Here is a 15263-nt window from a genome sequence, read left to right on the forward strand (position 1 = left end):
TGCGCCTGAAAAACACACCTGTTAATGTCATATGCACTATTTATTATACTAACGGGATTTTTATTGTATTTATTAGATATACATTTTAACTTTTTCAGACATACCAATATACTTGCTAGATATACTGGCCGAAACATACCATTAAAAGTTTAAACAGCGACATTCAGGATGAACGCTTTGTGATTTCACTTCTGGTTGCACAGGACACATGGTGAAAACACTGAACACTCATCCAGTTAGCAAAACTGTTGCATTAGTCTTTCGTATAGCTAAAACCCCCATATGATACGTTATCAAGCAACCATAACTGCCACCGTTGACATGTGGCAGAGGTATTGGAAGTCATGAAAATGAACTTAACACGGCTGAGCCGAAAAGAAAACTACTTCATTCGAAATCTGATTCTGGTTCATATTTGATAGTTTTGACATTTTTTAAAATGAGTAGTAGAACTAAGTTTTTCCAAATACAGTTTTTGCATCACATTTTAATGTACGTCTTAATGTAGTAATTCACATGAACTACGCAGGTTAAAACTTTTGATAATATAAAGGGTACAAATCCTTCTTAAAGATATACCACAGAATTACTTATTCTTTTGTATTTAAATGATGTTAACTATACATGATTTGCATGACAAAATGGTAAAATGGACAGCGATATATGTAAGAGCAAGACACTGTGTAAATGTCTGAATATTTTATTAAGTTAATACAGCAGTATGCAAGGTACTTCATTTATTAAGTAACGTTTAAACCAAGCTTTGTTTCTAAAGTGTAAGATAGTTATTTATCTATTATAATCAAGACCATTATCAGTACTACTGCTTGACCTGTCTCACATCTTTATCAATCAATGACATACTAGTACATATAAAATAAACTTCATACTTCCTACTTCCTTCTTAAAAATCCTGTTTTCCACTTAGGATATGGCAAAGATGCTTTTTATTTCAGCTTTGAGCCAAAGAACAATTTGCCAGATATTTTCACCATACGAAGTTGCATTATAAATGCTTTCACGGTACTCAGGGCTAAAGTCTGTAGAATACTCGCAGTTTGTTATACTTCTCTGGCGTCACTTGGATGTAGCTGAATACGAAACAGTGCACTTTCGGACCCCACGTTATTGTCGTTCACATTAGGATACACTTGAAAGTTTATTGTAGGGCAATTTATAACTTGCTTAGTCGTAAAAACATGTTCTTTTGAAATCATTTTGGAAATATTTTTCGCGTTTTTTTTTCACACAAAAATACTAAAGAATTGTGTTTTTCATATTATCCATTCCATACATAACAAGATATATTTCATATCTTTAATTGGTTTTCGAAAAATAAGTTTGAAGAATATATTCCGACTTTTCAAAAATATCGTGGACAGCATTTTACCTCGTGAAAATCAAGTTTAAATAATGTGCCATTTTAAACTGATACATGATAATAATTCAACACTTGTGTACATAACAAAGTACCTATAATATAAACAAAAAGGGTTAATTATCCTTAATTTGATGACTATGATATAGAGACTTACCCTAAGTATATATAGTGAAATTGTTGAGTGAACACCGTTTCTTAATCCTAATCCTGCCCATGTTATATCAGTGCAAAGGAAAAGTAACCTATCTATGATAAATACCATGTATGATTACACAGGTATGCATCTAACAGTCTTAAAATTGATTTCTTCGATTTTCTCTTATTTCTAGATATTTTTCCCATACTTTGACGCATATGTATGGGTAGTTGAGATTGTTCTCTTTCTAGCAGTAGTCTTTTCAACATGTTTCACCTTGTGAAATTCTGTGGGTTTTGACTGTTTAAAAAATATCGTCTGTTTGTTGACAAAGTTCACCACAAAAATGTCCTACTTTCCACAGGGCAATCAATTATTTGATCTTTACATAGTTTTGTATTCAGGTTGCAAATCTTGTGGCAAGTATGCATGCTTTTTTCATGATAAGAGGTAAAAAGTGCATAGTTTGCATGAGGTTCTAGGTCAATAGTCACCTAAGCCTATCATAAAGTCTTTGCGGAGTTGTCTCCATCTTTTCCAAATATTTCATCCGGGATCATTTTTTTCAGCTCAAATAACTCTTTTTCAGGAAATGATATTTTAATATTTTTTTCAGTCCTTGTATTTTGATGCAGTTAAGTACACCTATATTTAATATAGATAGCCCCTACTTGAAGTTTGTATTTTCAGTTACAATGCCTATATGATACAGTAATAAACGCATGTTTATTATCTTTATCAATTTTTAAATTGGATTTAAGCTTTCTTTGACTTTTCCATGTCCTGATACTGTGAAATCATTAATATTCGTGGGGGACTTATTTTCGTGGATTTCATGGTTGAGTCAATCCACGAAATTTAATCCCAACGAACAAGTAAAATTCCAATTCATGTAATGTTCTAAAGTTGAAATCTACGAATTCATATCCCCACGAAATTGCCGTTTTGACCGAAACCACGAAATTTCATGCCCACGAAATTAAATGATTTTACAGTAATCTTTTTATTATCCTCTTATATCGAAAGCAATCATACTATTGAACATGCAAATACTCAATTGACCAAAAATTGGATGAAGCTAAAACTAAATCTTACATACGGTCAATAAGTATATTGAACTTTGGGAACGAGAAGGAATTATATACTGAAGTAGTTGTACAATGATGACTTTGACAATGCGTTTGATAACATTAAGGCGTTAATTAAATCACATTGGTGTTTTCCAGCAAGAGTATATCTTCAAACTTGCTTATTCATTGTAAATTAAGGTAGAAATCGTAAATACTGCGATGAAAAAATGTAGAGAAATTTAAACGTGTTTACTTTTGTGTATAACCCCTTTCATCAGTTGTATAAGTGTGACTTTAGGTGACAGTGTAATAAGTTTTCATTCTAATTTAATTCACCTAACGTCCTGATAATTAGCCTTGTTATGTAAACTAAGCACGGGGTAGGTACGTCATCATTTAATATAATAACTTGTTTTTGTGCCTATTTTTGTAATACATTTCTCTGTCGTACAGTGACACCATCGTGATAGGCAAAGATTACTCAGTCGTACGGGATGCAGTCATGATGTATCGCAAGTTTCACGCTTGTATCATCAACATTTTATCCGATGACCACGATCAATTTGGAGAATAGATAGATAACACAGTACATTTTCGAAATGTTTGCAATCATTTGTTTACATTATTTATCAATTCGCTGCACTCCTTGAATCTAAAAATAGGATTGACATGGCAAGGGAATTTTAGGTAAGTAGGCGTATGTGTACAAAGTTTCAAAGGCATCGTATAAATAAGTCGCAAACGTTCTTCTTTCAGCATTAAGCCTTTTACAACCGCGGATAATACGTTTATTAATTTTGTTTAAAGAGAAAGTGTTTCTTTAATTTATTGAAAATGTTTCGAATGAAATCATCGCTCTGCATTGCCTTTGTGGCTTTACTTTCATGTTCAGCTGTTCTGTCAGAATTATGTGAAATCACATTTGGCAGTAACATAAAATGGAGTCGGCATCCGGAAGACTGTTCGACAGCGTATATGTGTTTGCTTGGCAAAGTTGTGTCGTATAGATGTCCTGAAGGGTATGTGATTGGTACAGACGAGGTCACATGCATCCCTGCTGGCTCGCAATTTGATGATTGTAAGTACCTTTACTTCCAAGTCCAGGAACTTATGCCTTCATCTTTACAAAAAAGAAAAAAATATTGAAATATTGAAAAAATGTCCACGAGAAAATAAAATCTTCAGAGTTTCATTGCCGAACACTTTTGTTACGAACATCGTTTGAGTAAATTTTCTATCTATAAAAATTTCTTCATTTTACGCTTTCAATTTACTATTCTATTAAATGGTTGTTTAGGGATTTGACAACAAAAAGATGCCATAATTGCGAACTATTGCATATAATGTTGCTGTAATGTACAATGTGAAGTTTGATTCAAAACGTCCTTTCACAAATTTCCATTCCAATATTATCTGCAGATATTTCAAAAGAATATGGTTGAACAAACTTGCTTTGAAAAGTATTAATCAAGCTTAATTAGTATTTTAAGACCTGCTCCAGTCCTACCTTTTAACCTTAAATTGTCACTGAAAAAGCATGAAAATCTTGACTATGAACAGTGACGCCTTTCAAAATAGAGTCTACTTTATATAAACTTTTATATAAAATACCTCTGGTTTTGCGTGCTAAAGTGTGGCGCGTGGCCGTTAACTGTTACCTATTGTAATCATGGGTTGCATACACACAATAGAACTTGAATAGCCGCGGAGCAGGCCTTTAAGTAAAATATGTTATCATTTGTAATTTAGTGTACTAATTTTATATTTAAGGTACTGAGTTAGAACGCATTAAGATAGAAGACGTTGAAATTGAGCCACTGAATGTTGCATCATCATGTAAAGAAGGAGAGGCTATGCCAGACGAAACAAATTGTGCGATGTATTTAGAGTGTGTAGCTCTTCCGGATGGGAACTCTACGATGTTGTCTCAAGAGTGCGCATACCCATTTTTGTTCAATACACAATCTAGAAAATGTGAACACTTCAAAGATGTAGACTGCCAACCAGGCCAGACTGTACCAAAAAGCCCATGTAAGTTTATTCCTTTAGTTTTATATACAGCATGCATAAACCAAGTACGTAAGTTTTGATTATACTGACACACAGGCTTCCTGTTGTTTTGCCATGCAGACTTGGAAACTGTTTGTAAAAGCTTCTACCTTTTTGTTAAATTTGGTGCAAATATGTTTGTATTTCACACAGTTGTTTATAACCCACATAGAACTCTCGCTTTTGCATTAAAATCTCTTTACTTTGAGGACTGCACTTTGAGTTTCAGTTAAACCAATCTTATTTTGAAGCCTGCCACGAAGCAGTTTCTGAACTATGTGGTTACTTTTGTAATATGTAGATCATTAGAAGGGAAATACTTCTTTTTTGATAATTTCAAGACTGCAATATACAATTACTGTGGATATATAGAAGAAGTAATTTTAGACAATTAAACAACATATTAAATATATGTTATAATTGATGAATAAGTCATTTACAACATGGTATGTACAATTCCAAATTACCTAGATTTAAGTAGCAGCTTTTGCGTCAATTACTATGCATTTTTGACTGTTTCGTCTTTTCTCTCACAGGTGATTACAAAGCTCTCCAGTGTACATCTGCTCAATGCGTTCCTTGTAATATCCGGTTTCCCACGTGCACCGGACTTCCGGACGGAATGAACCCCTGGGTTGGTCGGGAATGGACACCAGATTACGTCATGTGTGAAGAAGAAAGGGTCACTCTCCAAGGACAATGCAAAAGTGAGAAGGAACCACGCGTTTTTCATCCAGATGAAAAGACATGCGTTGAATATGACGTCAAAAAGATTGTCGGATAAGAACAAACGGACACTCTCACCGGCACCGAATCTCAACATACTCATTGAACACTTAAAATAAGTTTTATAATACTCGATGAATAAATTATTGTTCAAAGATTCAAAAGTTTTATCTTTCTAATTCCCTTACAAATATATCATAATGTTTTCAATCTAAAACATGCATATTTGTATAAAAAACTGTCTAACTTCAGACGGTTTTATATTAGGCCAAGAATTTCATTAAGCAATATCTAAAGTGTCCATTGCTGGTTGTAACCATAATCAAATTTTCTTGACGCCAAGCAGGAATTTTCATGTTTTACCGTTTCTGGAAAAATTCTTCTTACACCCCGGGATGTAAGATGGCTCATGTGCTGTAAAGCATGAAAGAATGCGTAAATTCATACATTAACTATTATAAAATGGCTCTTAAAAGAAAAACGTTTACTTATTCATTAATTTTATTTTTTGCAATGTTTGAAAAGTGCGATATGCAAGAAAAAGAATTTGTCCCTGATTGAAGGTTTATACGGACATCTGTAGCTCTCGAGTAAAAGTTTTTGAGGTAGCGCCTTACCGATAAACCATGATATTTCAATCCGCCCCGTCAACCAGTGAAAGATTCTTATAACCTTGATGGAACAAATGTTTAAAGTCTTTTAAAGAATAGCACATTGAATTATTTTTGAAAGAAAGAGGTCTTTTAAGGCATTGTGTACCTATGTACATGATCATTCACCTTGCTAATATATGTTTTTACAAAAGCATTTTAGTGATTTACATACAGGTGACATCATTTAGATTGGTATCTTTTTTGTAACAAGGTCTTAAGTAACTGACAAATAACACTTCCAAGTGCTTTATTCGATACATATATGCGCCCAGCCAGCACCTTTTTCAGCATTGGAAAGAGGAGAAAGTCAAAGGACTCAGATCTGGTGAATAAGCGGGATGATTGATTTGTATCTTTTTATCATCTCTCAGAAGCACTTTTGTGAGCCATAGCGTTGTCATGAATCAACTGGAGTCCGCGAAGACCAGTCATTTGAAGCATGCATTTTGTATCTTCGTTTAACAGCTTTCAGTACTTTGTTTCTGCAAAACATTCTAGTGACTTACTTTCCTGACGGTTTAGTAATATTTACAACAGTACCTCTTTTGAGTTAAAGACACTTTTAGTTTTTTCTGCAATTTCTAATCTAAGGTCACCTTGTCGAAGTGGCAGCCACTGTCTGTTGTTAATGCGACACTGTGGCTCATAAAAATATATCCAAGTCTCATGTACTTTTAGGAGTTGTGACATTGTGCGATCTTCTAAATTTGAGAACCTTTTCAGCGTTTCTCTTGCACATTTAAACCTATTGACATTTTGCTCCTCGGTTGACAGGTGAGGCAATAATCGGGCACAAACCTTTCAAGTACTTAGTGAGAATCTCGTGAGTTCTCCCTGTTCACATGCCAAGAAAAGCCACTATCTCGGACACCGTGTACCTGATGTCTTCATCAATCAGACGTCTTACAGTTCTTTGACGACACTGCTGTTTTGGGCCTGTCAGGGCAATCCTTGTCTTTAAGGACTGCCTGACCATTTTTAAATCCACATACCGAATAGGATCGGCAAATTAAACATGAATCGCTAGCGCGATTCATGGATTTGCAGGTCCTATTCTGTCGTTCATTTCGCATGAACACTGAAAAAAATCATTTCATTTCTTAAATATATGCGAAACGGTACCATAGTTTTCAATAAAATTTTGCAGGATTATAAAGGAATCATTCATGTACATGTATCATCCTTGTTAAACAAGTTTCTTGTTTGTTAAACTTTTACTCTTGCAAAATTGTAATTATTTTACAATGTCTTTCGTGTAGATAAGATTAATAGCAGCAACAAGAAGTGTGGTGTTACATTCTGCTTAAACCATTTTAATGGTTCGAAACATGTGATTTAAATTATCAATGTCAATGATGCTAAGTAGAACTTGATATAAACTGAGGACATAAATCGAATACCTAAATAAGCAACTGTAAATGCAAATATCCCACTTTATGCGCATAGGAGTGAGTATATGTTTGTTGATAAGCGTTTCCTTTCACCTAGTTTGAGTTTCATCCTTCAATAATATATTTCTATATACATCATGTTGAATTTCTGACATATTTTACACGTAAATGTCATAAAAGTTTAAATTAATATTTTAGCTAGAGATAGCAATAACTACCATAAGTCGTGAAAATATTTTCTTTTCAGAATCTTGAAAAAGTAGAATAGGAACTAATTTAAAATTTATTTGAGAACGAAAACTTTAGTTTTGATATAACTACTCATATACAACGAATAAAAAACCTCTAAGCTTTAAAAAGTCTATGAATTAGAATTTACAACATATACCTTAAATATTTTGTTGTATGAACAAATTGTTAAAGAAACACATTTTCGATGTAAATCATGCAGCAATATACATTCAATCCTGTAAAAAATGTAACAAATGATTGTCAGGCTCTTCAAATCCATATAAATAGGATGTAAAAAACAGAGAAATCAATGAAAGAGCGATTTCGTATTTCTGTCAAATTGTTAGCCGTTCTCTTAGCGTTTCTGCCATATAAGGCAGGCTTTAACCATTATCCTGCCTTTGCGACCAGTGCAGACCAAGATCAGCCTGCACGTCCTTGCAGTCCGTTCATGGTCTGCAATGTTCACTATTCAGTCAGTAAATTTTCAGGAAAGACCCCTTCTAATAGTAAATGATATTGCCCAAATTGATTGACAGACAAGTCCATTTTAGAAATTTAGCAGGCCTAAAAGTTAAAAACGTTTCTACCAATTAATGCAGCAATTTGTCTTTACCCGGACTAGTTCGGAAGCCTGTAACTTTTTCCAGAAAAGACGAGTATAATTTATGTTTGGTGTACATGATCCTAAGGGATGAATGCGTTCATGTATAATCTAAAATTACTCGAGTTCATTCACTCAAAAGATGTTTTGAAGCGAAAACAAATATTTTCACCTTCTGGATCAAAACTGTGATATTTAACTCGTCATAATTATTTTAAGAAGTGGAAAATCGAGTCCAAAACTACATAATGATATCTCCAATCAGTATACAATAGACTCGTGAATACGAAAATGTCATTGCTTTAATTATACCATATTATAACCAAATAACTAACCGACGTATTAATTGTCTGCAAATTTTGGGGATGTGTTATCCAGGCAGTGATCTGTCATCACTGACGCCGGTAATACGGTTTGGTTTTGTGTGTATGTGTAAGTGAATATACTTGGACTCAGTTTTGTTATATTTTCTGGTCCTTTATGATCATGGGAGCCAGTTTAATAATTAAAGATAGTAGATTTCCGCTTAAACCGATGTAGGGGCGCAGTGGGTGTTGCACATTTCATCACCCCTCATAAACAGACTCAATACCACCGAGTCTGCAATTATCTTTGATTGGTTGCGTGCTCTGCTAAGGATCGTTTTAAAATGTTATTCATCAGATTTGAAGTCTTCTTTGATAGCAATTTTAGCGATGCTGAGTTATCTAAGTTTCTATTGCAGGGCATTGCGCTTCAGCTTTCCAGACCTGTGTTATAATTGATCGTTTCGAAATATTTATTCTAAATGTTTTTGCAGATGTTCACAATTAACTGCCAATGCTAGTCTATACCTTAAGAATTCACGCATTTTCAATTAGAATTACATTAGCGTGATACAAACTCTTTTGTGAAATTAATTCAATAGTTTACATTTAACTATTGTATAATTTAACCATAATAAATACTTTCCATGAAAGGTAAAAGATCATGGATGTTCTTTCGAGTCACATAGAGCGTTTTGTCCTACAAGCTATGCATTTAGCCAGTCTGGATGGAGGCGATGATTTAGGAATTTCTGAAAAGCCAGGTAAAGCATGTTTTCTTTCTGTGGATCCATCTGAAGTTGTCATTGCATCATTTGCAATGATTTAAAATCGCCAAAACGATATCAGTGGTGAAGTATCTTAAGTCCTGCAGACACAAATGCAAATTGCAAATTTCGGCTCCTTTTGTAAACAAGGTAAATTTTAAATTTAGTAATTCTTTCGATGCGTTCAGGTTTTTTCTTGTTTGATAACTTGCAGCGTCCCATAAGAACCACTTTATAAAAACGCCTATGTGCAAAACTATACACATTTTTATACAACAACAACTTCCTGTTTGACCAGGGAAATACAAAGCCGTTTTCTCGACATATGTAAATATGGTCACTCAACTCGATAAAATTTGGAATAGAACTTAAAATTATATACCATTAGCTTAAGTTGATAAAATGTAACCACGCAGTTTCTATTTATACAAAGCACTTGAAACACTACGTGCGGCACGTTCGATTGTGAGTAAAAACACACCTATGATTCACCTATATCAAAATGATACGAAGCGCAGTACAGTGAATCCTTTAACTGGATTATCATATTAACAGATTGTTCAAAAACTGACTTTTCTATGACTATTTGAAAATCTGAAATAAATTACAACTTCATAATTCCTAAAATGTCAGTTAGCGCCTATTTCAGTGCAGCTTGAACAAGATGCATTCTGTTTATAGCTGTTGAAATATTACACCTTTACCGAAAAAAAAAGAACCTTTTAACATTGATCAGTTCCTGTTAACGGTGCATTAAAAATGCTTTCGTAACATTTGAAGAGTTATTTATGTAAGTATTTCTGTTGCAGTGCATTGCGCTCCAGTTTTCTTGAGCACGTGTAACAAAATGCGAAGAAATCTAGTAGGGTGTAATTGAGAAATTGTCTTAATATAGTCGTACTTGTAAATAAACATTAGGTATTATGAACTTGAAAGTTTTATCTGCGGGTTGACTATTGCAAAAGAAACGTGTTCTCCATTTCTTTATGTTATATTAATTTGTTACTACTTATAAGAACGTTTCAATCTTATTTCCTTTTGAAATTATTCATTGCTGAAAGTACGGAAACATATTTCTTTTGAAACAATTTTAACGTTGTCCAATACAGAAAAGACGTACAATAGTAGAAAACATGTACTAACTGCTGCAAATTTGGCGAAAATCTATATGATTAATATTATAATTACACTTCGATGGCACGCCGTAATATGATCTTACGGTGATGCAGTGCCGCCATATTGTCTAAGCTGGTCACAAAAGTCTCCGAGGAAAGAGGTTTTAATACAAGCTTTTAGCTTACTCCTCAATCCTATCACATTAATATGTAGTATAGGTAGTTTGTATAACACAACTATTCTGAGGTTTCTTCAATTTATTGGACAGTACCAGTATAGTACGTGTAGAGAAAAACCTACAACATAAAAAAGTAAAATCATGAACATAGAAAATACGAATTACAATACAACAATAGCAGAATGTGAAAAATACAGATTTCACGAAATAGATCTCTCGCGGTAAATAAGTTATCATTTCATTTAAAAAGAACAAATACTAAAGAAAATATCTTACCAGAATCGACTAGCAAAGGTACACTTATGACATAGTAAATTGTCCAAAGGTAAGGACATTAAATTACTACAGTATAACAATAGTTCTAGAGTAACTTGCGTTCACTCGGACAATGATTCTCAAGAATGAAGAATAGAGGGCCGTGCAATTGTTAGTTCGCGCTAAAAGTTGTTATTTGTGCATGAAGATAACTGACCAATGAAAACGTCTTCTATCTACAAAAAAAGTTCAAATGCACGAGTGGACACATGACTGAACATGATAATACAAACACGGAGTACGATACAATATGATACAACGAAACACAGAGTACAAACATGATACAACGGAATACGGAGTACTGATCATCGATATACGACCTGACTATAAATAAATGACTGTGAGTCCATTTATCAGTTTAAATAAAGTGAAACTTGACTTTACTACAAACTCCCTCACTTTGTTGGAATGTCTCCGACATTCTGGAAACTAAGAATACAATAAGGAATATCAAAGTACATTTAGTCTGAAATCAAATTAAGTAAATTTAAATATTAGACTGCAGTGTGTAATAAATCTACCAGTATCTCTTGAAGTATGTAGTATTGTGATGGGAGTTACCTCTCTTGAATTTGGTAAATCAGCATCTAAATTTTGATAAAATCACGGTATAATTAGTAAATTAATGTTGGGTGATGAAATAATCTCATCTCCTCATTCTACAAGATAGAAATAAATATATAAGATGTCATTCCATACCATGACAAGATATATTATTTTAATGCTAGAGAAAGCATTAAATCTAAATTATCAAATACTGCTGAAACTTCTGCAAATAAATTCAGCATAGTATTTATTTCGCAATTATAGGCAAGATAACAAATCCTTTTGCAATGATTCATATCTAAACCAAAAGAAAGTGTCGTAAATAAAACAACTTGAAAATTTTATATATAACGTACATGTTATGCTGAAAAATGAAAACTGTAATTCCTTGGTTACAGTTCAATTCCATACAATCAATAAAAATAACTGTAACATAGAACCGTTACAAAATACTAAAAAAAAACACGCTTGTTTCTAGGTTACAAGACACCAAATTTGTAGGTTATAAAACACTAATCTGTGCACACCGTAAAATGTAAATAATCAGACAAAATACTCTGTTTTGTCAACTGACTGCTGATAAACCCATTCTCCGTAGCGATCTGGTTTACGCTTGTTTCGTCTCGGAGAAAATATTTGTGGGGTTTCGACTGGTGTTGCGACTGGAACTGGAGTTCGCAATGACTGGTTGGGTAACACCGAAGCTGGAGAATCTGGAACAAAATGTGTCACAGAGGGGGTCTGGAATAAAGGTGAAGTCTGATGAACACTAGTCGGTGGACTAGGTGAATGACCAATAGGTAGATTTCTACGCATAGGAATGACGTAAATGTCTGTGCTGGAACTGGAACTAGAATCTCCATCGTACTCGACATCTTGTGGAGTAGTAGACCTAGATCTGACCTTACGGACTGGTTTAGGTATAGGTGAATCCTGGATGTCGGGAACAGAAATGAAAGGGAGTAACAGGTTCCTGTGCATAGTTCTAATAGGTTCTTTGCGGGTCTCTAACTGAACTTTATAGACTGGCTGATTTTCATACGGGATGTCAACTATAATATAGGGGTCCTTCTCCCACTTGTCAGCCAATTTGTTCCTGCCTTGGAGATGAAGGCGCCTGACCAAAACAATGTCACCTACTGTCAACTTGTTCTCACAAACCTTTTGGTCGTATGCAGATTTATTCTGTTCGGCCCTTTTCTTGGCGGCATTACCAGCAACACGATAGGCGTAACTAAGGCGCTCTTGTAGTTTGTTGACATATGTAACATGTCCAGGTGCATTGTCATCTCTGGGAGTTGTGCCTAGAAACGCATCAACCGAAAGACGGGGATGCCACCCAAACATTAAAAAATGTGGGGAGAAACCTGTTGAACTGGATTTGGTGGCATTATATGCATGAACAAGGCTTGGAACATACTCTGCCCATTTTGCTTTCTTGTCGTCCGCCAATGTCCCCAACATCCGTAGAAGTGTTCGATTAAATCTTTCTGCGGAAGGATTGCCCATGGGATGGTAAGGGGTTGTACGGGTCTTGTGGACATTAGCCAACTTGCAGAGCTCTTTGATAACTTTGCTCTCAAAGTTGCGACCTTGGTCTGAGTGGAGCTGTTCTGGGAAGGAGTAGTGAACAATGAACTGGTCATAAAGTGCTTTAGCCGTAGTGGTAGCCTTCTGATTTCTGCAAGGAATAGCTTTGGCATAACGGGTGAAATGATCCGTTATAACCAAAACATCCTCATAACCGCCTTTGGATTTCTCAAGCTTAAGAAAATCCATACAGACTAATTGCATTGGTCTGGAAGTTTGGATGGGCTTAAGCTCAGCAGCAGGGACTTGAGGGCTTTTCCTGCAAATACAAGGTTTACACAAAGAGACCCTAGAGTTAATATCTCGTTCAATTCCCGGCCAATAAAATCTCTGACGAGCAAGCCATAATGACTTCTCTCTGCCCGGATGACCAATATCATCGTGGATCCCTTGGAAAGCGATACTTCTATGTGTCTCGGGAACGACCAACTGATGAACCTCTTCTCCATCCAGAGATGCGGTTCTGTAAAGAACACCTTTTCTGAAATAAAGTTTGTTAAAGTCACGAAGTAGGGACTTTACCTCTGTAGGAAGGTCCTTCTCCCCCCTGGGTCGGGAACCGTATCTCAGGAAGGAGATAACCTTTGCTATGTTAGGGTCATTGGCTTGCTCTTTTGCCCAATTGATAGGGTTGACTATATCCGTTGGTGGCATCATCTCTTCATTGGCCAATTGAGGAGTGGAGTCACCAGACAAATATTCAACGGGTGAGACAGAAGCAGTGACGCCAAGACATATAGCTTTGACAGCTTCAGAAAAATACTCTGGTTTGCGGCTAAGGCCATCACAATCAGTATTAAGCTTTCCAGACTTGTAGACTATACTGAAATCATAAGCTGATAAAGCAGCAACCCACCTATGACTGGTAGCATCAAGCTTTGCAGTTGATAAAACATAGGTCAAGGGGTTGTTGTCAGTAAAAACAGTGAAAGAGTTGGCGTAAAGGTAATCATGAAATTTTTCAGATATTGCCCATTTCAGCGCAAGGAACTCTAGTTTGTGTGCTGGATAATTCCGTTCACTAGGCCGGAGTCCTCGGCTAGCATAAGCTATCACTCTCTGGCTGCCATCTTCTTGCTCTTGTAGTAGAACGGCCCCTAATCCAGACCCACTAGCATCAGAATGGACAATAAAGGGTTTAGAAAAGTCTGCAAAGGCAAGAACAGGAGGAGACGTGAGTTTCTCCTTAAGAAGATCAAAGGCAGCTTGTTGTTTTTCACTCCAGTTCCATTTTACGGGTGACTTAGCTTTCTTCTTAGACTTAGACTTCTTGGATTTGTTTGTGCCATGGCCTTCTAGAAGATGGTTAAGGGGCTGGGCTATTTTGGAATAGTCTTTGATAAAACGACGATAAAATCCAGCGGTTCCAAGAAAGCAACGCAATTGGGAAATATTGGTAGGGACTGGCCAATTTGATATAGCGGAAGTCTTCTCTGGGTCGGTAGAAATACCGTCTTTGGAAATTACATGACCAAGGTAAACGACTGAAGATTTAAAGAGTTCACACTTAGAACCTTTAAGTTTCAAACCATTTTCTTCTAGACGTTGAAATACTGACTCGAGACGACATATGTGTTCTTCGAATGTCTCTGAAAAGATCAAAATATCATCAAGAAACACTAGACATTAGTGGTAAGTATCCCCGCCTGTCACGCGGGAGACCGGGGTTCGATTCCCCGTCGGGGAGCCATTTTGTAGTATAGGTAGTTTGTATAACACAACTATTCTGAGGTTTCTTCAATTTATTGGACAGTACCAGTATAGTACGTGTAGAGAAAAACCTACAACATAAAAAAGTAAAATCATGAACATAGAAAATACGAATTACAATACAACAATAGCAGAATGTGAAAAATACAGATTTCACAAAATAAATCTCTCGCGGTAAAAAAGTTATCATTTCATTTAAAAAGAACAAATACTAAAGAAAATATCTTACCAGAATCGACTAGCAAAGGTACACTTATGACATAGTAAATTGTCCAAAGGTAAGGACATTAAATTACTACAGTATAACAATAGTTCTAGAGTAACTTGCGTTCACTCGGACAATGATTCTCAAGAATGAAGAATAGAGGGCCGTGCAATTGTTAGTTCGCGCTAAAAGTTGTTATTTGTGCATGAAGATAACTGACCAATGAAAACGTCTTCTATCTACAAAACAAGTTCAAATGCACGAGTGGACACATGACTGAACATGATAAT

At 35.3% G+C, this 15263-nt stretch overlaps 1 protein-coding gene across 1 annotated transcript; it reads left to right on the forward strand.

Moving 5' to 3' along the window:
• Positions 1 to 3307: 3307 nt before the first annotated feature.
• On the forward strand, positions 3308 to 5519 carry LOC123550221 (uncharacterized). Its single transcript, XM_053545532.1, has 3 exons — positions 3308 to 3665; positions 4358 to 4618; positions 5173 to 5519. Exons 1-3 carry the CDS (start codon positions 3422 to 3424, stop codon positions 5418 to 5420), a joined length of 753 nt encoding a protein of 250 aa, XP_053401507.1. The 5' UTR covers positions 3308 to 3421; the 3' UTR covers positions 5421 to 5519.
• The last annotated feature ends 9744 nt before the right edge of the window (positions 5520 to 15263 follow it).

The sequence above is a fragment of the Mercenaria mercenaria genome, chromosome 6 (assembly GCF_021730395.1).
Source record: "Mercenaria mercenaria strain notata chromosome 6, MADL_Memer_1, whole genome shotgun sequence".
In the NCBI taxonomy this organism is placed as follows: Eukaryota; Metazoa; Mollusca; class Bivalvia; order Venerida; family Veneridae; genus Mercenaria; species Mercenaria mercenaria.

Coding starts and splice junctions, on each gene's coding strand:
- LOC123550221 (XM_053545532.1), top strand. CDS start 3,422: ATGTTTCGAATGAAATCATCGCTCTGCATTGCCTTTGTGGCTTTACTT. Junction 3,666..4,357: donor TGGCTCGCAATTTGATGATT/GTAAGTACCTTT, acceptor TTTATATTTAAG/GTACTGAGTTAGAACGCATT. Junction 4,619..5,172: donor GACTGTACCAAAAAGCCCAT/GTAAGTTTATTC, acceptor TTTCTCTCACAG/GTGATTACAAAGCTCTCCAG.